Source organism: Heterodontus francisci, chromosome 5, assembly GCF_036365525.1.
Source record: "Heterodontus francisci isolate sHetFra1 chromosome 5, sHetFra1.hap1, whole genome shotgun sequence".
NCBI lineage: Eukaryota > Metazoa > Chordata > Chondrichthyes > Heterodontiformes > Heterodontidae > Heterodontus > Heterodontus francisci.
The window spans coordinates 24,530,328-24,556,378 of record NC_090375.1 but is presented as its reverse complement, the minus strand read 5'-3'; the positions used below and the strand labels follow the sequence as shown (position 1 = coordinate 24,556,378).

At 45.4% G+C, this 26,051-nt stretch overlaps 1 protein-coding gene across 5 annotated transcripts in view; it reads right to left on the bottom strand.

Annotated features, from left to right (window-relative positions):
• LOC137369771 (protein spire homolog 1-like) overlaps positions 1 to 26,051 on the bottom strand; it is a 302,924-nt gene that overhangs the window by 32,603 nt on the left and 244,270 nt on the right. For 3 of the 5 annotated variants that reach the window (XM_068031210.1, XM_068031212.1, XM_068031214.1), the window contains 4 exons: positions 20,949 to 21,039; positions 13,551 to 13,693; positions 8,276 to 8,449; positions 3,813 to 3,950 (listed from right to left, as the gene is read on the bottom strand). In XM_068031210.1, coding sequence (XP_067887311.1) covers positions 3,813 to 3,950; positions 8,276 to 8,449; positions 13,551 to 13,693; positions 20,949 to 21,039 — 546 coding nt within the window. The remainder of the gene's footprint in view (positions 1 to 3,812; positions 3,951 to 8,275; positions 8,450 to 13,550; positions 13,694 to 20,948; positions 21,040 to 26,051) is intronic. The other 2 variants (XM_068031213.1, XM_068031215.1) reach the window with 1 other exon arrangement.

Below are 26,051 nucleotides of genomic sequence, written 5' to 3'. Positions count from 1 at the left end.
AAGTCCTCATCAAAGGAACTCCTCTTTGCTGATGATGCTGCATTAATATCCCACGCAGAAGAGTGTCTGCAGAGACTCATCGACAGGACTGCAGCTGCCTGCAACGAATTTGGCCTAACCATCAGCTTCAAGAAAACGAACATCATGGGACAAGACGTCAGAAAAGCTCCATCCATCAATATTGGCGACCACGCTCTGGAAGTGGTTCAAGAGTTCACCTACCTAGGCTCAACTATCACCAGTAATCTGTCTCTTGATGCAGAAATCAACAAGCGCATGGGAAAGGCGTCTGCTGCTACGTCCAGACTGGCCAAGAGGGTGTGGGAAAATGCCGCACTGACACAGAATGCAAAAGTCTGAGTGTTTCAAGCCTGTGTCCTCAGTACTTTGCTCTACGGCAGTGAGGCCTGGACAACGTATGTCAGCCAAGAGCGACGTCTCAACTCATTCCATCTTCGCTGCCTCTGGAGAATCCTTGGCATCAGATGGCAGGACCGTATCTCCAACACAGAAGTCCTACAAGCGGCCAACATCCCCAGCATATACACCCTACCGAGCCAGCGGCGCTTGAGATGGTTTGGCCATGTGAGCCGCATGGAAGATGGCAGGATCCCCAAGGACACATTGTACAGCGAGCTCGTTACTGGTATCAGACCCACCGGCCGTCCATGTCTCCGCTTTAAAGACCATCTGCAAATGCGACATGAGATTCTGTGACATTGATCACAAGTCGTGGGAGTCAGTTGCCAGTGATCGCCAGAGCTGGCAGACAGCCATAAAGGCGGGGCTAAAGTGTGGCGAGTCGAAGAGACTTGGCAGTTGGCAGGAAAAAAGAGAAGTGCAAGGGGAGAGCCAAGTGTGTAACAGCCCCGATAATCAATTTTACCTGCAGCACCTGTCACTCTAGAATTGGCCTTTATCGTCACTCCAGGCTTCAGAAACCACTGACCACCTCTAGGCGCTTACCCATTGTCTCTCGAGACAAGGAGACCAAAGAAAGAAGAGGCAATGCAAAGTAGCATTGGGATACTGGGCCAGGGCTGATCCTGCAGCAACGGTCAGTTTCTGGTTGAAGTAATAAGACTTAACTAAGGATGTGCCATTGAATCCTGCTTCAGAAGTTTCACAGAACATATAGAGTCATGGCGGAAATTTAATCCTGGTGGTCTTGCCGTCCAGAGAAACCAAAGCAGAGTTCCCCTTGTTACCTCTTTTCTGGAAGGCCTGCCAAAATTAGTGCCAATCAGGCACTTAAGTGAACAACGGTGGGTCTTAGTAACAAGGATCCCATCACTGGAAGGGGGGATATGCGTGGAACATTCTTTACGCAGAGGGTGGTGGGTGCCTGGAACGCGTTGCCAGCGGAGGTGGTAGATGCGGGGACGATGGCGTCTTTTAAGATGTATCTAGACAGATACATGAATGGGCAGGAAGAAAAGAGATACAGACCCTAAGAAAATAGGCGACATGTTTAGATACAGGATCTGGATCGGCGCAGGCTTGGAGGGCCGAAGGGCCTGTTCCTGTGCTGTAATTTTCTTTGTTCTTTGTTCTAAGTCCCATCCTTGCAGAGCAGCTGGCCAATCAGAGGCCAGCAGCTGCAGCACCACCAGGGAGGCAGTAGCTGCTGCTGTAGCTGCACCTACTGGAGACCAAGGAGAGTCACTGGAACCAGGCCTCAGGTTGGTCAGGGTGGGAGGGGTCTCGAAGGGTGGGGCTCTGGGGGAGGGGGCTGTGGGGGGGGGGGTCAGCAGGCCCCTCCTTCCCACTGCTGGGTCCCTTGTTCATTGACTAAGTGCCTTTTAACGAGGGACACCCCTCCCCACACCCAGAGCCAGGAAAGAGTTCACACAGTTTTTTGTGCCGTGCTTTGACAGGGCCTCCCGTCGCACAGATATTTGCCGCTGTGGCGGGAAGAGGCCCTTAATTGGGGGTTGGGGGTTCTGAGGAGGATTACTAGATTGATACCTGGAGTGAGTGGATTGTCTTTTGAGGAAACGTTGGAGAGACTGGGCTTGTTTTCACTGGAGTTTAGAAGAGTGAGGGGAGACTTGATTGAAGTTTATAAGATCCTGAACGGTCTTGACAAGGTGGCTGTGGAGAGGAAGTTTCCTCTTGTGGGGGTGCCCAGAACTAGGAGGCACTGTTTTAAAATTAGGGGTCGCCCTTTTAGGACAGAGATGAGGAGAAATTGGTTCTCTCAAAGGGTTGTGCGACTTTGGAACTCTCAACCTCAGAAGGTGGTGGAGGTGGGGTCATTAAATTTTTTTTTTAAGGTGAGGGTAGATAGATTCTTGTTAGGCAATGGAATCAAGGGTTATCAGGGGTGGAAGGGAATGTGGAATTCGAGACAGAAACAGATCAGCCGTGATCTTATTGAATGGAGGAGCAGACTCGATGAGCCAAATGGCCTACTTCTGCTCCTGAATCCCCCACTATTAACATCCTGGGGGTTACCATTGACCAGAAAATGAACTGGAGTTGCCATATAAATACCGTGGCTACAAGAGCAGGTCAGAGGCAAGGAATCCTGCAGTGAATAACTCATCTCCTGACTCCCCAAAGCCATCTACAAGGAACAAGTCAGGAGTGTGATGGAATACTCTCCACTTGCCTGGATGGGTGCAGCTCCAACAACACTCAAGAAGCTCGACACCATCCAGGACAAAGCAGCCCACTTGATTGGCACCACATACAAACATTCACTCCCTCCACCACCGACGCACGGTGGCAGCAGTTTGTACCATCTGCAAAATGCACTGCAGCAATGCACCAAGGCTCCTTAGACAGCACCTTCCAAACCCACAACCTCTACAAACTAGAAGGACAAGGGCAGCAGATGCATGGGAACATCACCACCTGCAAGTTCCCCTCCAAGTCACACACCATCCTGACTTGGAACTATATCGCTGTTCCTTCACTGTCGCTGGGTCAAAATCCTGGAACTCCCTTCCTAACAACACTGTTGGGCTAATCTCAGTGATGGTGCCACGAAACTATCATCCATTGTTGTAAAAACCCATCTGGTTCACTAATGTCCTTTAGAGAAGGACATCTGCCATCCTCACCTGGTCTGGCTTACATGTGACTCCAGACCCACAGCAATGTGGTTGACTCTTAACTGCCCTCTGAAATTGCCGAGCAAGCCCCTCAGATGTCAAGGGCAGTTAGGGATGGGCAACAAATGCTGGCCTTGCCAGTGATGCCCACATCGCATGAAAGAATAAAAAAAAGTCTTATTAATTTGAGCAGTAAATCATAAATAAGAACGCCTCTTCTAACAATAACAGATTGAATTCCTTCACACCCAGTGGTTAACTGCTCTATCGTTCAGCTTTCCAAAACTACACCGGACAGCAAAATTTTCCTTCTGCTGAGTTATAAAGAATAATTGTCCAATAAGTTTTATTAATAGGTAGTCTGAGTATAACTAGCTTAATTTCCACAACAGTATTGGAAAAAGGCCTGAAATAAGCTTTAGGCTATTGGCCTGAACACACTCACACAGACAACTAAAGGGCTCCATAACCAATATAGCGTGAGGTGCATACCCATCACGGAATGTGTGCTGCACACCATATTGGAACCGTCAGAGCCCGTTTCTTGCCCTAAAAACGGGTGATTCACGATCCAATGTCTAGGCCGTGGTGTCCATTGGATGGATTATATGATTCTCCCCCACAGTGGGAAGAGTTCAAAAAGTTTTCAAAAACTTTTTAAAGAAATATGTAAAAATATATGGTCATCATGAAGAATAATGAGATGAACTGACAGCCTGATCGAAACAAATTTCTTCCAATGACTAAACAAACCTTTCCCTTCTTCAGGGCAGTGTAGACATCTTTGTACTGCTGGTACTTCTCTAGTTCTGCTTTCACCAAGACCTGTCGGATATGCATCACCTCCTCCACAGTCAGTGCCAGACACTCCACAGGGTAACAGAACTCCTCCTGTAACACAATAACCATTTAGCTGCTAACCATTCCCAGTTCCCTTTAACATTCCAATATCCAGTTATTAATTTATTTTTGGTGCAAATATCATTCAAAATAAGATCAGGAAAGGTGGAAAACAGATACATGGGCACCACTCATTGGCTCAGAGGGAAATATGTACACAAACACAAAAAGAAGTTCTGAAACATTAGTAGATATTTTTAAATTACTGATGAGCAAAGGGTATGTCAAAAGTTTTTCCAACTTTAAATATGGAGTTTAAGCATAGTAGCAGCTACCTTCCCAAAGCTTGTTGGTATGCAATAATAATGGAGATACCACAGTAAGGGAGACATTCATAATGCTGACAAAAAGAGAAGGATGGATCATCCTTGCACTTTAAAAAAAATAAGGTCCATTTTATTGTGGAGCTGGCAGGCTAGAACCACAATAATGAAGACCTTGAAACATCCAACTACACTTCTCATTATTCTGAATCCACTAGGTTTTCTTTAATGCAATGATAGATGTTTTCAGTTAAGTATCCACACCAGACTGGATCAAAGGAGAAAATCATATGGAAAAATTGAATAGAAGCTTCTCCTTTATCCCATCTACCAATTATATAGTTGCAAGAATCCAAGGCCAGAATTAAATAGAATTTCACTAATTTTAGTTAGAACCTTGTCTGATTCCTACCAGAATCTTCTACAATAGATACATAACAATAAAAATGTTCCCACTCATTTGTTCCAAGACTGTAAAACTTGGAACTCCTTGCTTCCCTCAGTCCTCCCTTTCTCTAATAAGCTATAAGTTATTAAAATGCAACCTTGTGACACCCAATTACTACCTCATATCCTGAATATTTTTGTTCTACTCTTTCTGATCTTCGTAGTACCTCGGCCTTTCACCAAAGTTCTTGATTTTTTAAAAATGCCATCAAAATAGTTAATACTTTCCACAGCACTGTAAAGAAGTAGCACATGATTATATTTTAAATCTCATTCCTCCTTTGTTACCATAAAAATTTCATTGCTAGCAACCTCTCCATTGGTTCATGTTGTTGAGCTGGGATGATGGAACATTTAGTCCCACAGTGCACTACAATTTGGCTGCCTCTTTATGTGGCTCCAGTTTGTCACAACTCTGCGATCCATATCCTAACTCCCTCCATGGCTTCTTCCCTCCCAGTCTCTGTAACCTCCTCCAGCCCTACAACCGTCCGAGATATCGACACTCTCTAATTCTGGCCTCTTATGCATCCTCGATTTTCATTGGTCCACCAATGGCAGCTGCCAAGGCCCGAAGCTCTGGAATTCCCTCTCTGCCTCTCCACCTCTCTTGCCTCCTTTAAGGTGTTCCTTGAAACCTACCCCTTTAACAAAGCTTTTGGTCCCTTATCCTAATATCTCCTTTTGTGACTCGCTGTTGAACTTTGTTTGATAATGCTCCTGTGAACAGCCTTGGGACATTTTACTACGGCAAAGGTGTTCTATAAATGCAAGTTATTCTTGTTACAGTGAGGTGCTTTGTTGGGTGGGATTGTTTGTTGGGCTGCTCCCTCTATGTCCTCTTCCCTCCCCAAAACACCTACTACAGCAAAAGGGTTTCCATCTAGCATTCTGGAAAAAGACTTGGTCCATTAGGAGCAATGGAATTGGCAGATGCAAATGGAAGGGGGGAGAGGAGGGGGAAGGGGAAAGAAAGAGGACAGAATAGAGATATAACAAATTTGCATGCAAAATCTCTGTCCAGTTCTGTATTAAAAAAAAGGTAGGTTATATCTTATTTTCTCCCAGTCCTGGAAATCACTGCTACTAACTGTTCATTTACAATGCTACATTGCCTGGCAATTTAGAATTGAAACCTCCTCCCATTTTCCTTCTGAATGCGTGTGGTATTTTCTGCAGTAAAGAGGGCCAGTCCCAAAGTCCAAAGCTGCTTTTTCAGTCAGATACAGAAAGCAGCCAAGGAATGAAACCACCCCGTGTGTGATAGCACCTCCTCTCGGCCCATCACAAGCATGTTAACTCGGTTTGGTCAGTTCACCACATGACCTCCTGCTGCCAACTGCCCCGCCCCTACACTCCCGCCATTGATCGTCTGCCATTTCCATCCTCATTCTGCACCAATCAGAAAGTGAATTGACTCTTTATTACCCAATTGGATGATTCCTATTTGTCAGTCAACAGCAATATTCATATAACTGATCAATAAAAGTATTCATTGAAAATAGACTGTTTTAAATGCCCTTCTGATTTTTCTCCTGATTTGCTCTTGCAGTGTCCTGGAGACTCCAGGTCAATCCTGGACAGTTGACAACCCCAGCTCATCACCATTCTCAAGCAGCCATAATTGAAATTTACAGCTTTCACCTCGTCTTTCTTCACAACTGAGGGAGTCGGACAGATTTTACTGACTACTGTGTGGTGCCCATATCGCTAACACAGATAGTTAGTAGATAGTAGTTCAAATAGATTGGTAAGTTTGTCTGAAAGGGAAACTTTGGCCTGGAGCAGAGTTCTGTGTGGGGGCGGGGGTGCGGTTGTGAGTTTGGGAAACCCATTCTTCTGGGTTTCCCAATTGTCCAGCAGAATTTAACTGCAGGGTTGTTTTAAATTCTTTTTCTGTCAGGTTTCCATGCCAGACAGGCTGATTGAGAGGCTGGTGGCCTTTCAGGTGGGCAGACTGAAAGAAGAAAGACTTGCATTTATATAGCGCCTTTCACAGCCCATTACGTACTTCTGAAGTATAGTCACTGTTATAATGTAGGAAACGCGGCAGCCAATTTGCGCACAGCAAGCTCCCACAAACTGTTGTGATAATGACTAGATAATCTATTTTTGTGATGTTGATTGAGGGATAAATATCAACCAGGACACCAGGGAAAACTCCCTACTCTTCTCTGAAATAGTGCCATGGGATTACTTCCACCTGAGAGGGCAGACTGAGCCTCAGTTTAATGTCTCATCTGAAAGATGATACCTCCGACAGTACTCCCTCAGTACTGCATTGGAGTGTCAGCCTAAAGTGAGACTTAAAGCCAGACTGTTTCACAAGGCTGAAGCCTGCAAGAGCAGGTAGGTATATTGGGGGAGTGAGAGAGATCATGGAGGGGTCCGGATCATTAGGTGGTGGGGGGGGGGGGGGACCGTGTGGTGATTGTGATAGTAGGTACAATGGTGCGGCTGGGGCACAGACAGAATCTGGCCCACAAGCAGTGCTGTAAAGACGACCACCCGACAGATTCAGTCCTTTTCGCCATTTTTAAGCTGCCGAGTTTCCCGAGGACTGGGAAATCCGGCCGCCTGTGTTTGGAAATAGAATGACTGTTAAAATGAAGGCAAGCAGCCTCATTTTAATATTTAAATGACCAACCCACATCCTGCAAGTAGACTGGCTTCCCTCCCATTGTCCCACCTCCATTAAAACTGGTAGTAGTTGGGTTTGAGGTGGGTCCGGTTCATTTTAACCTCTGATACGACCCAAAAACCCCCCCACATTTTTGGAAGCCCTTTGGTTCCAATTTTCAACGTGAGTTCCTTCAACCTACCACCAAACAGAACCACTGCAAAGAAATCCATTCGATAAAGGTACAGTCAAAAAGAGAATATTTCACATTCAGAAAGGCACAGGATCATGTAGAAACATTACAGATTGAGGAATCACTCTCAGAGACAAACAGAGAAAGCGTTGCTAAAGATCTCACACAAAGTGCTCATGCACATCATTTCCCAGTGATTAGAATATAATTTCTTTAATTGTAACGGGAGTGCAAGAAATCAACTTTCAAATTCTCAGTGTGGCTGTAGGCCTTAAAACATTTCCAGTTGAACAATCCAACACTTTAAATGGGGGGGGGGGGGGGGGGGGGGGGGGCGGAGTTAAAAAGCTGAGGTCTCTTTCACTGAATTATGCACAATATGTAACACAAATTCAAACCAAACCTCTCTGATTTATCCTTTCAACGGGAAGAACATTTTTGCAAAATCTGAACATCAAAGTTTAACAGGGATCCTTCACCTTAGTTACAAATCCAATTTAGTACAAAACCAAAGCAGAGATGTTGACTCTGTGTAGTTCTACGATTGTGTAATGTTTCTTGGCCTACAGCGCATAAAATGAAAAATGATTGATAGTAGACATCATCATCTCACCCTCCAAAAAGTTAAAACAGCAAAGTAAAAACTAAAATCAGTATCAATCAGACACGGTAGGCCCATCAAAGCAGATAGAATAATCTAGTAATGCAATCTGGGATTACTCCCGGGAGGGAAGCAAAACAGATTCTGCTTGTTTTTCCAAAGGAGTATTTCAGAGAGGACTAAGTGGCAAACCTTTGGTCTTTTCCACCTGCTGGTAAAGACTCCCTCACACAGAAAATACACAGTCCCCACTATGCCAAACAGAACGGCTTCCAGAGGGTAATAATTGAGCATAGAGGCTGTTTGCATGGTTGGGAAAAACGGTTGGAGGTTCATCCGAGGTAATAAACTGCTTAGCCTGGACACCTGGACAACAGATAGATGGTTATGAGGGCAATGGGCATTCTCTGTTGGAACAAACAGACTACAATTCTTGTTTTTAACCAGAGCCATACATTTTCAGCATCAAAAATGACGATCGCAACATGGATTTGTGACAATCTTTGCAACGTTTCGGAAGAATTTAGGAAAGCACAAGTTTGGTTTGAAACTTTTGGTCAGAGCATCTATGAAATTAGCAGAAATTTGCGGCAAGTTTGCACTGCCCACATATCTAATTGTTCCAACCTTACCTAAAAAGCTAGCGTGCCAACCTGGTTCAATCGGTAGCAATCTCACTTGCAAGCTAGAGTGTTTCAGGTTCAAGACCCACATCAGGACTTTAATATGTAAATTAGACTGACACATGCTTTGTTGGTGTAGGTGAATATAAAAGGTCCATTACGACCAGGTGAGAAAGGGGTCTAGGGTTCCCTCTCAGCCTTCACCTGGTCTGAGTGTAACAGGGTTTTAATTTTAAACACATGGTGTTTTTAGCTCCCCCTTGGTGAATCCTTGTTCACTGCTTCCTAATTATAAGGCAAAGAAACCAGCACAAACAGGCATTCTTAGGTTTAAAGAAGAAAGGTTGAAATTTATTACATTTAAACTCTAATTCGGTTAACACATGACGTGCCCATGCTAGCATGCAAACGAGATATATACATGCAGATAGAGACAGAAAAGAGCAGAAGAAATGAAGTGGAAAAGTTTGAGGCAAGATCTGATGAGGGTTTTTGTATGGTTCTTCGAGCTCACTGTAGAGTCCTTGATTGTAGGTACATCTTGCATTTCATTGGGGCCCAGTATTCTTCTTAAATCTTGTTTGCTGTAGGAGACTTTTCTTTCTTGGGATTCATGTGTCTTCAGTGGATTTGGAGTTCCGTGAGAAAGAGATGGGAGCAGACAGGAGAGGCTGTGGCGAGCCAGCCAGGAGAGGTCTTTTCAGTCCAGGAGAAAACAAATACACTCAGTTCAAACTGCTTGTACAATTCAGAAAAACCAGGTTGCCAAGCAGGATAGTCATGTGACCAGCTGGTCTGACCACGTCTGTTTGTGGTTTCACTTGTCTTAGCCGACCCTGGAATGTCTCCTCTTACACACAATACCTGGTGCTCAAACTCAATTGTGGGTTAAACTGGAGAAGGGAATAGTCTGTTGTCCTTCCAAGCTCTGGCTGTTAGTATGCAAAAAAAATGTTTTTCCAGTCAATGGCCTGGTGATTTTTTAAGCAAGTCCTTTCTTCACTTCAGCAACAGTTTGAAATTTAATGTCCATATGGCAAAACTAATATGCCTCACTCTTGGCAGGTGGGGGTCTTGCGTGACCGGTCCCATAGCACTATTTGAATCGCAGAGCTGACCAAACATTCTTCCCTAATGTACACTACCAAAAAATGAACATATTGGGGTGGACTTTGACTTCGAAGTCAATGGAAATAAATTATATCTACTGCTCAGTAGGTCTTCTCTATATTGGGTAGACCAAATGAAACTTAGGCGATTGCCACATTGAATAGCTTGGATTTGTCTGCAAATGCGATTTAGCTCTGCTTCCCATTCACTCTTGAATTTGGGTCTCCTATAATGTTCAAATGAAGCTCAATGTAAGCTTCAGATGTTAACTTGGGTGGGAGTATTGCTGATGGGGGCTGGGTAGGATGGAAACCCCCCGCCATTATGTTGTCGGTAGTAGGCCTAGGCAAATTTAACTCCTGGGCCTCAGTAACATTTCGGAGATTGGACTCCCATCCCCACTCCACCTCCGCCAACCTGGCAGCAATGACTACTTGGCCGGTGGATGGGATCGGGAAGGGTGGTAGGAGGCTGTGATCTGGGGACCAGAGCTAACGATCCCCAGCATAAGAAATGTGGTAATACAAAAGCAAAATACTGTGGATGCTGGAAATCAAATAAAAACAGAACATGCTGGAAATACACAGGAGATCTGGCAGCATCTGTGGAGAGAGAAACAGAGTTAATGATGCATCAGAATTGGTCATCAACCTCAGATGCTGCCAGACCTGCTGAGTATTTCCAGCATTTTCTGTTTTTATTGTAAGGTAGGTGGTGGTGGGGGAGGGTCTGAAGGTGATTTTGGGAGGGGGGGTGGGGGCAGAGGAAACCCAAAGTTTCCTTCTGGGACCTGTAACATGCACCTTTCCCGCAATTAAACAGAACAGGCTTAAAATGGTGGTGGGCACGAATGTGTCAGTAACGGGTAAGTGCCCAAACACCATTTTAACTACCCACCTACCCAATTCACATTGGGTGGCAGGATTAAAATTGGGCCGAGTATCTTGTATTTCTGCTGGGCACTCTGCAGGCCCTTGCTCTGTGCGCTGTCAACAGTAACTTCACTTGGCTATATCCTCCATTTTCTTGGCGAGGGGGAAAATGTAAGGTGGGTCTGTCAATGTCGAGGTAGAGTGGAGGCAGGTCCATCTATTAAAGCTCTCCTTAACTTTCTCTGCTCCATGAAGAACAATCCCAGCTTCTGGAGTCTCTCGATATAACTAAAACCTCTCATCCCGGTTCATCCACATCCTTCTGCGATATGCCATTCGGCGTTCACTCTCATTCCTTGATTTTCTTCCCGAACATTTGCCTCCATTTGCCAACTTTGTGCCCATTCCACTACCCTTCATCCTGAGCTCTTTTTATATTCGTCCCATTGTTTTCCAATTCTCCCGTCCAGCCTCTTCCACTTTTGCAGCAGATTTTAACTGTGGCAGGTATCGAGTGGGAAACCACCCTGTTGAGCCAGCAGGGAGGCATAGCAATTTTAACAGCCAGAATAGACATGTACAAGGCACAGAGCTTTAGGGGTCTAGGTACATAGATCATTAAAATGACATGGACAGTACAGAAAATTATTTTAAAAATGGAATGCTGGCCTTTATGTCCAGAGGACTAGAATACAAGAGGGTAGAAGTCATGCTATAGCCATACAAATCCCTGGTTCGACCACACCTCGTGTACTGAGAGCAGTTCTAAAAGGATATCGTGGCCTTGGAGGGAGTGCAGCATAGATTTACCAGAACGATATCTGGACTGCAAGGGTTAAATTATGTGGAGAGATTACACAAACTAGGGTTGTATTCCCTGGAATTTAGGAGGTTAAGGGGTGATTTGTTTAGTTTAGTTTAGAGATACAGCACTGAAACAGGCCCTTCGGCCCACCGATTCTGTGCCGACCATCAGCCACCCATTTAAACTAATCCTACACTAATCCCATATTCCTACCACATCCCCACCTGTCCCTATATTTCCCTACCAGCTACCTATACTCGGAGCAATTTATAAAGGCCAATTAACCTATCAACCAGCAAGTCTTTGGCATGTGGGAGGAAACCGGAGCACCCGGAGGAAACCCACGCAGACACAGGGAGAACTTGCAAACTCCACATAGGCAGTACCCAGAATTGAACCCGGGTCGCTGGAGCTGTGAGGCTGCGGTGGTAACCACTGCACCGCCCTTCAATTTGATTGAAGTTTTCAAGAAATAAAGGGGAACAGATAGGGTAGATAGAGAGAAAATATTTCTACCAGTTGGGGAGTCTAGGACTGGGGGCATAGTCTAAAAATTAGAGCCAGACCTTTCAGGAGTGAAATTAGGAAACACTTTTACACACAAAGGGTGGTAGAGGTTTGGAACTCTCTTCCGCAAATCACAATTGATGCTAGATCAATTGTTAATTTTAAAACGAAGATTGATAGATCTTTGTATTAAGGGATATGGATGGTAAAAGTTTGGAACCTTCTGCCTCAAACAGCAATTGATGATGGATTAATTGTTGATTTTAATGACAAAAACAGAAAGTGCTGGAAATACTCAGCAGGTCAGGCAGCATCTGTGGAGAGAGAAGAGTTAACGTTTCAGGTCTGTGACTTTTCATCAGAACTCTGCTTCTCGCTACACAGATGCTGCCAGACCTGTTGAGTATTTCCAGCACTTTGTTCTTTTTTCAGATTTCCAGCATCCGCAGTATTTTGCTTGTATTTGTTAATTTTAATTTTGAGATTGATATATTTTTATTAATCAAAGGGGGATATGGCACAAAGATAGGTATATGGAGTTAGGTCACAGATCAGCCACGATCTCATTGAATGGCAGAACAAGCTGGAGGTTGAATGACCTACTCATGTTCCTACGTTCCTATTCTGGCAGGCAAAGATATGGCAATCCTGGGCCACCTGCTGGCTCCCAAATAAGTGTGAGGAAGAGGGTTTAGAGAAAGCCTCATGGGTAGGGAAAGGGGTGAGAGTGGGGATTAACACTGAAAGTCCAGAGCAGAGGAGGCCAGAAGGAGCACTCCTGTTGATCACCAGAAAGAACTCTTCCATCTTCAGGCTCCTGTTAAAATTGCATCAAGTTCTTATTGATGCAACAGAAGTCTGACTTGCATACATTTATGAGGCTCCAGCCTTCCTCACAGTGGGTAAGTGATGTACTCCTTTTTAACTGTCCACTCACCCAGTTTCCACCACGCAGGTAGGTTTAAAATTGATCCCTTGTGTCCTCAATAAACATCAATTGCAGGCTCCCTTTGTCCGAATCCAAATCATCTATGCACTTGGGAGGAAAATAAAGTGAAGCCAGCACTGGCCTCAGGGATACAGCACAATCCAACCTTCCTCTAAGACTATAACATCACTTTAAAGGGAATTCCATAAATAAAGAAAACATATAAAAGGGATATGTGAAAGGCCAGGAAAATGTTTTTAAACAAAGCCCAGTTGAAGGCTAGTCCTGAGACAGGTACGGTGAGTCAAATAAACTCCTTCTATACTGTAATTTCCAAATCTCCATTGGCCTGTACTGCAAAAGGCTTATGGATATAGGTCCTTTGTCGTGCTGCGTGCAAACTCCGAACTATATATTTCCCAAAGTAACCTTCGATGGCATGTGATAAAGAACTGAATTGGACAAAGAACATTTGAGATCAATGCAACACAATGGAAATGCACCCCCTTGGAAGTTTCCTGGAAGTTTTGTTTTCAAAATGTGCTCACATTTAGATACATCTTCACAAGTGATGGAGGCTCTACAGGAATTCCATCACAACTCTCATTCATGTTGCACTTACCAGAGACTTGGAACTCTGCCGCGATGGAGGAAGAAACTGGCGTACGTTGGTTGGTGTTTCCTTCTCGATGGAGTGTCGCCTCTGAGGTTGTTTCCTTCGTTCAGGCTGCGGAGTCGAGGAAATAGGCAGGAACATTGGCGGAGCTGTGGATGTAATAACAGTGTAAAAATCCTTAATCTAGCACATCATCTATGAACTCTTACACAAGAGCTGAAGGATTTATGAAAGGGAAATCATGCTTGACAAATCTACTAGAACTCTCTTTGAGGATGTAACTAGTAGAGTTGATGAGGGGGAGCCAGTGGATGTGGTTTATTTAGACTTTCAGAAGGCTTTCAACAAAGTCCCACAAAAGAGATTCTTCTTTGGCCTCCTTATCTTGAGAGACAATGGGTAAGCGCCTGGAGGTGGTCAGTAGTGTGTGGAGCAGCGCCTGGAGCGGCTATAAAGGCCAATTCTAGAGTGACAGACTCTTCCACAGGTGCTGCAGAAAAATTTGTTTGTCGGGGCTGTTACACACTTGGCTCTCTCCTTGCGCCTCTGTCTTTTTTCCTGCCAACTACCAAGTCTCTTCGACTCGCCACACTTTAGCCCCGCCTTTATGGCTGTCCGCCAGCTCTGGTGAATGCTGGCAACTGACTCCCATGACTTGTGATCAATGTCACAGGACTTCATGTCGCGTTTGCAGACGTCTCTAAAGCGGAGACATGGACGGCCGGTGGGTCTGATACCAGTGACGAGCTCGCTGTACAATGTGTCTTTGGGGATCCTGCCATCTTCCATGCGGCTCACATGACCAAGCCATCTCAAGCACCGCTGACTCAGTAGGGTGTATATGCTGGGGATGTTGGCCGCCTCGAAGACTTCTGTGTTGGAAATGTGGTCCTGCCACCTGATGCCAAGTATTCTCCAGAGGCAGCGAAGATGGAATGAATTGAGACTTCGCTCTTGGCTGACATACGTTGACCAGGCCTCGCTGCCATAGAGCAAGGTATTGAGGACACAGGCTTGATACACTCGGACTTTTGTGTTCCGTGTCAGTGCACCATTTTCCCACACTCTCTTGGCCAGTCTGGACATAGCAGTGGAAGCCTTTCCCATGCGCTTGTTGATTTCTGCATCTAGAGACAGGTTACTGGTGATAGTTGAGCCTAGGTAGGTGAACTCTTGAACCACTTCCAGAGCGTGGTCACCAATATTGATGGATGGGGCATTTCTGACGTCCTGTCCCATGATGTTCGTTTTCTTGAGGCTGATGGTTAGGCCAAATTCATTGCAGGCAGCCGCAAACCTGTCGATGAGACTCTGCAGGCACTCTTCAGTGTGAGATGTTAAAGCAGTATCGTCAGCAAAGAGGAGTTTCCTGTTGAGGACTTTCCGTACTTTGGACTTCGCTCTTAGACGAGCAAGGTTGAACAACCTGCCCCCTGATCTTGTGTGGAGGAAAATTCCTTCTGCATGTAAAATTAAAGCACATGGGATTGGGGGTAGTGTATTGTGAATGGATAGAAAATTGGTTGACAGACAGGAAACAAAGAGTAGGAATAAATAGGTCTTTTTCCGAATGGCAGGCAGTGACTAGTGGGGTACCGCAGGGGATCGGTGCTAGGACCCCAGCTATTCACAATATATATTAATGATTTAGATCAGGGAACTAAATGTAATATGTCCAAATTTGCAGGTGACACAAAACTGGGTAGGAGGGTGAGTTGTGAGGAGGATGCAGAGAGGCTTCAGGATAATTTGGACAAGTTAAGTGATTGGGAAATGCATGGCAGATGCAGTATAATGTGGATAAATGTGAGGTTATCCACTTTGGTAGCAAAAACAGGAAGGCAGATTATTATCTGAACGGCTAAAAACTGAGAGAGGGGAATATGCAGCGAGACCTGGGTGTTCTCGTACACCACTCGCTGAAGGTAAGCATGCAGGTGCAACAAGTGGTAAAAAAGGCAAATGGTATGTTGGCCTTCATAGCGAGAGGATTCGAGTACAGGAGCAGGGATGTCTTGCTGCAGTTATACAGGGCCTTGGTGAGGCCACATCTGGAATATTGTGGGCAGTTTTGGTCTCCTTATCTGAGGAAGGATGTTCTTGCTATCGAGGGAGTGCAGCGAAGGTTTACCAGACTGATCCATGGGATGGTGGGACTGACGTATGAGGGGAGATTGAGTCGGTTAGGATTATATTCGCTGGAGTTCAGAAGAGTGAGGGGGGATCTCATAGAAACCTATAACATTCTAACAGGACTTGACAGGGTAGATGCAGGAAGGATGTTCCCGATGGTGAGGGAGTCCAGAACCAGGGGTCAGTGTCTAAGAATACGGGGTAAACCATTCAGGACTGAGACGAGGAGAAATTATTTCACCCTTGAGAGTGGTGAGCCTGTGGAATTCGCTACCACAGAAAGCAGTTGAGGGCAAAACATTGTATGTTATCAAGAAGGAGTTAGATATGGCTCTTGAGTCTAAAGGGATCAAAGGGTATGGGGCGAAAGCGGGAACAGGCTACTGAGTTGGATGATCAGCCATGATCATAATGAAATGGTGGAGCAGGCTCGAAGGGCCGAATGGCCTACTCCTGCTCCTATTTTCTATGTTTCTATGAGTCCCAAACCAGAGCATTGGCAGCTGAACATAACCTAAGAAATAGGAGTAGGCTATATGGCCCCTTGAGCTTTATCCATCAATAAGATCATGGCTGATCTCCCTCAAGTTTACTTTCTCGTCCTGTCCCCGTATCCCTTGATTTACTTAGTATCCAAAAATCTATCAACCTCAGTCTTGAATATACTCAACGACTGAGCATTCCAGCTCTCACGAGTAGAGAATTCCGAAGATATTTCTCTTTATCTCAGTCCGAAATGGCCGACGTCTTATCCTGAGACTATGACCCCTAGTTCTAGACTCTCCAGCCAGGGGAGCAGCCTCTCAGCATCTACCCTGTCAAAATCTGTCATTTGGTTGCATTTTTCTCATTTGGGCAATGCACTGATTTTTCAGTCTGATCACTAGGTGTATTCTGCTGGGCAGGTGCTGCTTCTTGGGTACAGTTCCCGCAGTTTAAGAGCAAGGAAGATATGGAAAACAAATACTTTTCTACGTGCAACCCTCAACCAATCACTAAAACAGGTTATCTGGTCATTTATTTCATGGCTGTTTGTGGGAGCTTGCTGTGCACCAACTGGCTGCCAAGTTTTCTCCCTCGCAACAATGACTGCACGTTAAAAATACTTCATTGGCTGTAATGTGCTTTGGGACATCCTGCGGTTGTGATAGGTGCTATATAAATGTAAGTTCTTTCTTATAGCAGGTCTAGGGGCTGATGACCTTCTTTAATTTCTATGTTCCTAAATAAAAGTGATCTTCAAACGAAGAAACCTCCGTTCTGAAGACAATGTTAATGGAATTCACTGTAGCCACACAGAAGCAAATTCCAGGCAGTCTCTCCATGTATATATTCACCAGTTGTTGTCAAGTTCCATTTTTCTCTCCTGACATTTTTGGAAATATTGGGGGGACTTTTAACTTTAAAAAAGGGGCAGGTTCGGGTTGGACGGGGGTTAAAGGCTGAGCAATCTGTTTCCTGACCCAAACCCACCTCCAATCCTCTCAATACCAGCTCTAACTGAAGCTGGAAGGTGGGGGGGCGACCGAGGAGGTGGATTGGAACTTTGAGTATGATAATAAAGCTGTGAGCCTCATTGTCATTCAGGGTTTTGACTTTAACTGCCGTCAGGAAATCCGACAGCTTCATCGAGGTGAGGATTCAGGACATGAACGCTGTCACACCAACCTCCTGGATCTAGGTGCCTGCCTGAACAGCCTCCATGACCGGGAACGCATCCCCATCAACAAATTATCCCCAAAGCCTCTGATCCCACCACGAGGCATCTGACCTCCCCACCACCAGACATCTGAGGCCCCACCCTAGGCCTCTGATCTACCCCCACCACGACCGGGCTTCTGCTCCCCCTCCTCAGGTCTCCAATCCCCTGCCCCTCAGGTCCCTGACCTCCTCCCACCACAAAGCCTCCAATCTCACCCCCCCCACCCCACCCCAGGGCTCCAAATCCTCACCCTTTGACCGTCTCCCCCCCCACTCCGGGATCAACAACTCAACTGTTCACCCCTCCCCCACCTATCGATCCACTTCCTCACGCCCTCAAATCGAACCCATTCTACACCCCCAATCGACCCCCCCTTCTTCCCTCTCTCCCAACGATTGACTCCCTCGTCCCAATCAACCCCTCCCTCCAATTGATCCCTTCCTCCTTCCCCCAACCCAATTGAACCCCTTCTTCCGGAGGTAGTATGGGCCGAGGTTAGAAACAGGAGAGGTGAGGTCACCCTGTTGGGAGTCTTTTATAGACTTCCAAATAGTTCCAGAGATGTAGAGGAAAGGACAGCGAAGATGATTCTCGACAGGGGCGAGAGTAACAGGGTAGTTGTTATGGGGGACTTTAACTTTCCAAATATCGACTGGAAATACTATAGTTCGAGTACTTTAGATGGGTCAGTTTTTGTCCAGTGTGTGCAGGAGGGTTTTCTGACACAGTATGTAGACAGGCCAACCAGGGGCGATGCCACATTGGATTTGGTACTGGGTAATGAACCCGGCCAGGTGTTAGATTTAGAAGTTGGTGAGCACTTTGGTGATAGTGATCACAATTCGGTTAGGTTTACCTTAGCGATGGGCAGGGACAGGTATATACCGCAGGGCAAAAATTATAGCTGGGTGAAAGGAAATTATGATGCGATTAGGCAAGATTTAGGATGCGTAGGATGGGGAAGGAAACTGCAGGGGATGGGAACAATCGAAATGTGGAGCTTATTCAAGGAGCAGCTACTGCGTGTCCTTGATAAGTATGTACCTGTGAGGAAGGGAGGAAGTTGTCGAGCGAGGGAGCCGTGGTTTACTAAAGAAGTTGAAGCGCTTGTCAAGAGGAAGAAGAAGGTTTATGTTAGGATGAGACGTGAAGGCTCAGTTAGGGCGCTTGAGAGTTACAAGCTAGCCAGGAAGGAACTAAAGGGAGAGCTAAGAAGAGCAAGGAGAGGACACGAGAAGTCATTGGCGGATAGGATCAGGGAAAACCCTAAGGCTTTCTATAGGTATATCAGGAATAAAAGAATGACGAGAGTTAGATTAGGGCCAATCAAGGATAGTAGTGGGAAGTTGTGTGTGGAATCAGAGGAGGTAGGGGAAGTGTTAAATGAATATTTTGCGTCAGTATTTACAGTAGAGAAAGAAAATGTTGTCGAGGAGAATACTGAGATTCAGGCTACTAGGCTAGATGGGATTGAGGTTCACAAGGAGGAGGTATTATCAATTTTGGAAAGTGTGAAAATAGATAAGTCCCCTGGGCCAGATGGGATTTATCCTAGGATTCTCTGGGAAGCTAGGGAGGAGATTGCAGAGCCTTTGTCCTTGATCTTTATGTCGTCATTGTCGACAGGAATAGTGCTGGAAGACTGGAGGATAGCAAATGTTGTCCCCTTGTTCAAGAAGGGGAGTAGAGACAGCCCTGGTAATTATAGACCTGTGAGCCTTACTTCGGTTGTGGGTAAAATGTTGGAAAAGGTTATAAGAGACAGGATTTATAATCATCTTGAAAAGAATAAGTTCATTAGCGATAGTCAGCACGGTTTTGTGAAGGGTAGGTCATGCCTCACAAACCTTATTGAGTTTTTCGAGAAGGTGACCAAACAGGTGGATGAGGGTAAAGCAGTGGATGTGGTGTATATGGATTTCAGTAAGGCGTTTGATAAGGTTCCCCACGGTAGGCTATTGCAGAAAATACGGAAGTATGGGGTTGAAGGTGATTTAGAGCTTTGGATCAGAAATTGGCTAGCTGAAAGAAGACAGAGGGTGGTGGTTGATGGCAAATGTTCATCCTGGAGTTTCGTTACTAGTGGTGTACCGCAAGGATCTGTTTTGGGGCCACTGCTGTTTGTCATTTTTATAAATGACCTGGAAGAGGGTGTAGAAGGGTGGGTTAGTAAATTTGCGGATGACCCCAAGGTCGGTGGAGTTGTGGATAGTGCCGAAGGATGTTGTAGGGTACAGAGGGACATAGATAGGCTGCAGAGCTGGGCTGAGAGATGGCAAATAGAGTTTAATGCAGAAAAGTGCGAGGTGATTCACTTTGGAAGGAGTAACAGGAATGCAGAGTACTGGGCTAATGGGAAGATTCTTGGTAGTGTAGATGAACAGAGAGATCTTGGTGTCCAGGTGCATAAATCCCTGAAGGTTGCTACCCAGGTTAATAGGGCTGTTAAGAAGGCATATGGTGTGTTAGCTTTTATTAGTAGGGGGATCGAGTTTCGGAGCCACGAGGTCATGCTGCAGCTGTACAAAACTCTGGTGAGACCGCACCTGGAGTATTGCGTGCAGTTCTGGTCACCGCATTATAGGAAGGATGTGGAAGCTTTGGAAAGGGTGCAGAGGAGATTTACTAGGATGTTGCCTGGTATGGAGGGAAGGTCTTACGAGGAAAGGCTGAGGGACTTGAGGTTGTTTTTGTTGGAGAGAAGGAGGAGGAGAGGTGACTTAATAGAGACATATAAGATAATCAGAGGGTTAGATAGGGTGGATAGTGAGAGTCTTTTTCCTCGGATGGTGATGGCAAACACGAGGGGATATAGCTTTAAGTTGAGGGGTGATAGATATAGGACAGATGTCAGAGGTAGTTTCTTTACACAGAGAGTAGTTGGGGCGTGGAACGCCCTGCCTGCAACAGTAGTAGACTCGCCAACTTTAAGGGCATTTAAGTGGTCATTGGATAGACATATGGATGAAAATGGAATAGTGTAGGTCAGATGGTTTCACAGGTCGGCGCAACATTGAGGGCCGAAGGGCCTGTACTGCGCTGTAATGTTCTAATTCTAATTAAAAATTCCCTCTCCCAATCAATCCCCTTCCTCCCTTCCCCGATCAACTCCCTCCCTCCCCAACGACTGATGCCTTCAGACCTCTCTCCCCCCCGCCCAATCGATCCCTTCCTTCCTCCCTCCTTCCCCCCCAATCGATCCCTTCCTTCCTCCCTCTCCCTTGTCAACCCCTTCCTCCCTCCCTGATCGACCCCACTCCTCCACCCTGATCGACGCCCCCCCACCCCCAGACGCAGATTTACCTGCTGCTGCAGCCTTCACCGAGTGGCTCCTTGCCTGATTGGAAGCCCAGTCTGTCAATCAGGCCGGCCCCCAGGCAGGGAAATGACTCGTGACATCACGGACACAGTGTGTGAGGGAATCCTGTATTCCGGATTCCTCGTGACTTTCTGACCAGCCAGCTCCCTGCGGCTCAGGTAAGTGAATATTCAACTCATGATAACAGAACTGTGTGAGCTAATATTTCATTGCCTGCTGTGACTCTGTGTTTGTGTAAACAGATGCTTACTCTTTTTGCCATTTGGAGTCTCTGGGGAGCTGTCTTCCACCTTTAATGTTGATCCACTGGAACTGCTCCTCAACATTTTAATTCTGTCGTCCTGTTAAACAGATGAAACATCATGAGGCCAAACAAAGAGACTAAAGTCTAACATGATGCTGGTGGGTACTCAAACTGCACAGTACTGTTATTTTCAATGAAGTATGGTCTGTGTGTGAGTACTGACAATTAATTCACAGATTTTACACAAGAGTTGAGCAGCTCGTCATGCTGCTTGTGAGGAATTCCTGGGAGATACTGCCTTCTTAGCAAAAGCAACTGCCGAACAACTAAAGTTCTCATTATCATTGTTGGCGGAGGGAGCTACACTCTATGTACATGAGGTAGCGCCATAATGACAGACCCAACAATGGAAGATTGGAAACAAAATATAGGACTAGGGGTAGGTTATTTAGCCCCTTGTGCCTGTCCTGTCATTCAATAATATCATGGCTGATCTGTATCCTTACTCCACTGACCCATGTTTGTCCCATATCCCTTAAAACGCTTTGCTGGCAAAAATCTACCGATCTCAGATTTAAAATGATTAATTTAGCCAACATCTACAGTTTCTTTTTGGGAGAGAGGTTCCCACTTTACATGAAGAAGTGTTGCCTAGTTTGTTTCTGGAATGGCCCGCCTCTGATTTTAAACTTATGTCCTCCTGTCGTAGACTCCTCGACCAGCGTAAAAATTTTCCCTCGACCCTATCAGTTCCTTTCAAAATCTCAATCGAATCACCCCTTAACCTCCTACATTTCAGGGAATACAAGCCTAGTTTGTGTTATCTCTCCTCAGAATATAACCCTTGGAGCCCCAGAAACAACTCTTTGTAATAAACTGAAGTAATCCAGTACTATTGTGAGGCAGGTTCACTGTATTTCAGGACAATGTTTTACTTAACCAAACAGCTAGGTTCATTAATGTGACCTGGACAGGGAGACCTGCCATTCAGTTCTAAATAATGCTACAAGCCAATGCCCACAACTATTAGTCTGGTCATGGCTGGACAAGCAGCAGGAATCTTGGGCGGGTGCTCTGCATTTGTTAACTGGTCTAACCAGTCCTGGCCCCTGTGGATTGCATCTCCCCAGCAGGCCCTGGCATGTGATTCCCCAGCCCCTTCACTGTCCGGTGATCAACATCCATTGTGGGTTGAATGTGTCAGGGAATGGTCCTTTGTCCTTCTAAGCACTGTCTGTTAGTATTCAAATGTCTTTTCCAGCCACGGCTGATCTGTTTAACAAGTCATTTCCTCGCTCCAACAACAGTTAAAAATCAATGTTCATGACAAAATTAATGTGCCTCATTCTTGGCAGGTGGGGGCCTAGCATGACATGTCAGATAAGCAGTCTGATAATTTAGCAATAGTGGAGCAGTCGAGACAGGCGATGGTGAGGTAGAGCTGGGTGTCGTCAGGGTACATGTGAAAACTAACGCTGTGCTTTCAGACGATGTCACTGAGGGGCAGCATGTAGATGAGAAATGTGAGGAGACAAAGGATAGTAACGGTGCACTTCATTTCATTTTTTAGGACCTTGAAACTGAGATTCCTTACCTCCTTCAGTCTTTTCCCTTCATGCACAACCTTCAGATTTTAAAACTCCAACTTGACTACCTGATTTACCTTGCCTTCCTTTTTACTGTTTTCACCCACTCCTATTTCTGATCTACATTCTGTCCCCCGCGACATTATCCAAAAATGCGGCGTTAGTTTGCATAAATAACTCTGTTCCCAAGCTCAATTTAAAATGATCATCCTCGTCTTCAAATCCCTCCATGGTCTTCCCCCATCATCTCTGTAATCTCTTCCAGCCCCAAAACCCTCCGAGATATCTGTGCTCCTCTAATTCTGGCATCTTGAGCATCCCCAATTTTAATCACTGCACCATTGGTGACCGTGCCTTTAGCTTTCAAGGCCCTAAACTCTGGACTACTCCCCTACACCTCCCTTTCTACCTTTGAGACACTCATTAAAAACTACCTCTTTGACCAAGCTTTTGGTCAGCTGCCCTAATATCTTCTTATGTGGCTTGAAATCAAATTAGTTCTGTGAAATGCCTTGGGATGTTTTACTAGATCAAAGGTGCTATAAAAATACAAGTTGTTGTTGTCCTTTATACAATGGGACAACATCCTCCTCAGTAATAAAAAAGGGTTATAAGGTTTATTAATTCACAATTTGGCCGCTAGGTGGCAGACCCAACTAGAGGAAAAACAATTATTTTCCTAATTGCTAAAATGCAGCCTGTTGCAGAAATCAAATGAGAAATGTCAGAAACACACATCAGACTATCAGCATCTACAAAGACAAAACATGTGCTAACATTTTGGATATAGACTCTTCGAGCGGAAGTGCACAGACGAGTAGGATTAGTTTTGGTTTGCTCCATGAAGACCCAGGAACCGAATAGACACAATGGGCTGAAAGGTCTCCACCTGTACTGTAACCTCCGATCAGGAATGGAAACTGGGAGATGAGCAAGTCCCTTTAGAGGTTTAAATACCAAGGAGTGGGGGAGAGAGGAAGTGAAGAACACCAGGTAATGGTCAAAGGTCATGTATATTAATTCCGATCACAAGAGAGCAATAAATGGTTTCACTCGACTGTGAACACATATATATGTTATATATAGGCGAAAGAGAAGTTCCCCTCCAAACCACACACCATCCTGACTTGGAACTATATCATCGTTCCTTCACTGTCACTGGGTCAAAATCCTGGAACTCCCTTCCTAACAGCACTGTGGGTGTACCTACCCCACATGGACTGCAGCGGTTCAAGAAGGCAGCTCACCACCACCTTCTCAAGGGCAATTAGGGATGGGCAATAAATGCTGGCCTAGCCAGCGACACCTACATCTCAGGACCGAACAAAAATAAAGGATCCTATATGTCATGGGATGCTGGAAGTTGGCACGATGAAATCATCCTCCACAATTTGTCCCACTCTGACCTCCTTAGGGAAGAAAATCATGTCAATGGATCGATTCTGGGTGTCAAAACTGACCCCACCTCCAACTCCCCCCCCTCTCTGGATGACTGCACTGAGTGGCCCAAATGGCAGTAGATTGCTATAATTAGGTACATGCCTCTACAAGATTGGTCTTGGTGAGGACCATCTCAATCCCCCTGAATAAGTTGGGGGTGTTCTGCAGTATGTTCCGGATTGCGAGTCTCAAGAGATTGTAGGCTGCTGGGGCCTTCACAACTTCAAAAGAAGGGTTGAACTTAGACATTTCTGGCAAGGAGGCCCTGCCTCTACTGGAACCAGTACTACATCACAGTTCCCTGCACTCTGAGGATTCCTCACTGACTGCTGGAAGAGTATCAATCTCAACCTCATCACTGAAGCCTCTCTTGTGTAATATAATCTACCTTTGACAGCACCACCTTCCTCACTTTCCTCACTCCTTCAATCCACTATTCATCCTGCAAAATGATAACAGATCAGCCCCTACATAAGCATCATCACCTGAATGTATAAGTCACAACAAATAATGCATCCTTTCCTATTTGATGCTCGCTTGCATAAGTAGCATGGAGCCACATCAATGAACATTGTATTTTAATAAAATCATTTCAATGTATGCACACGCCAATGTACTCTTTCTTTATACTGTGCTTTCTCTGGGTGCCTAGACATGCTTTTCTTTCACCTCTATTCTCGTGCTTCTTTTAGGTGTAACTGATGACTGCTTATGCTCTTACCATCATGAGGCTGAGCTGGCCTTTGCCTCCTGGCAGTCTGCCCCTGGCAGGAAGCTACTTCTGGCTGTTTGCTCTTGGGCTGTCTGGCATCACCTACCATGTTTCACTGGTGTGGAGCTGACATGGATCTATGCGGAGGCTGGTGTGTTTCATCCCTCGGCATGTTGTCACCAATACTTCGCAAGACTTCAGTGAGACTCACAAATATAAGAAATAGGAGTAGATCATGTGAGCCCCTCAAGCCTGCTCTGCCATTCAATATGATCATGGCTGATCTTCGGCCTCAATTCCACTTTCCCACCCGCTCCCCATGTCTCTTGATTCCCTGAGAGATCAAAAATGTGCCTCAGCCTTGAATATATTCAATGATGAAGCATCCATAACATTTTGGGGTAGAGAATTCCAAAGATTCACAACCCTCTGAATAAAGAAATTTCTCCTCATCACCATCGTAATGGATCAGCCCCTTATCCTGGCTGTGCCCCCAGGGAAACTCCAAGGATTAGGGAGTCCTTGTCTCTGGTTTATCCCCTGCCTTTGCCCTTGGCCCATCATTGGCTTGTAAGGGAAAAGTCACTCTTTACAGGGCAACCAAAGAACTCTCAAACAGCAGACACCAGATCTAGAGGTTCCTCTGAAGTTGCGACGGGAGACCATTAGAATTTCAGGGCTATGTCTGTACATTATAGTCACATCTGTTTGGATGTAAATTGAATATTAAATTATATTTCTTCCAGTGTTTAAAGTTAAAGGTTTACACTCTGAAATAAATCTTAATGGCCCTGAAATCATGCCATGGGTTACTGGAGTAAGTATTAATGTTCTTCTAAAATAGTGAAGATGAATTGTAAATGTACACATTAAGTATTTGTGCACCAGCATTACATTGTGTAGTACCAGGGCCAATATGTATTTGTGTAATTACATCACACCAGTAGAAATAGACAGTGTAATGGGTGGAGCACACTGCTGGTATTTGACACAGCTCACTCTAAACACAACTCATGAAAAGTGAACAAGGATATGAACAAGGAAGTGAACTGTTCAAATTACATCCTTCTACCAGGTATGGAGCTACACACTGGGCAGGTCTGTGCCGACCATCAACAAACCACTTATACTAATCCTACATTAATCCCATATTCTCTACCACATCCCCACCTTCTCTCAGTTCTCCTACCACCTACCTACACTAGGGGCAATTTACTATGGCCAACTTACCTATCAACCTGCAAGTCTTTGGCTGTGGGAGCACCCGGCGGAAACCCACGTGGGAGAACTTACAAACTCCACACAGGCAGTACCCAGAACTGAACCCGGGTCGCTGGAGCTGTGAGGTTGTGGTGCTAACCACTGCGCTGC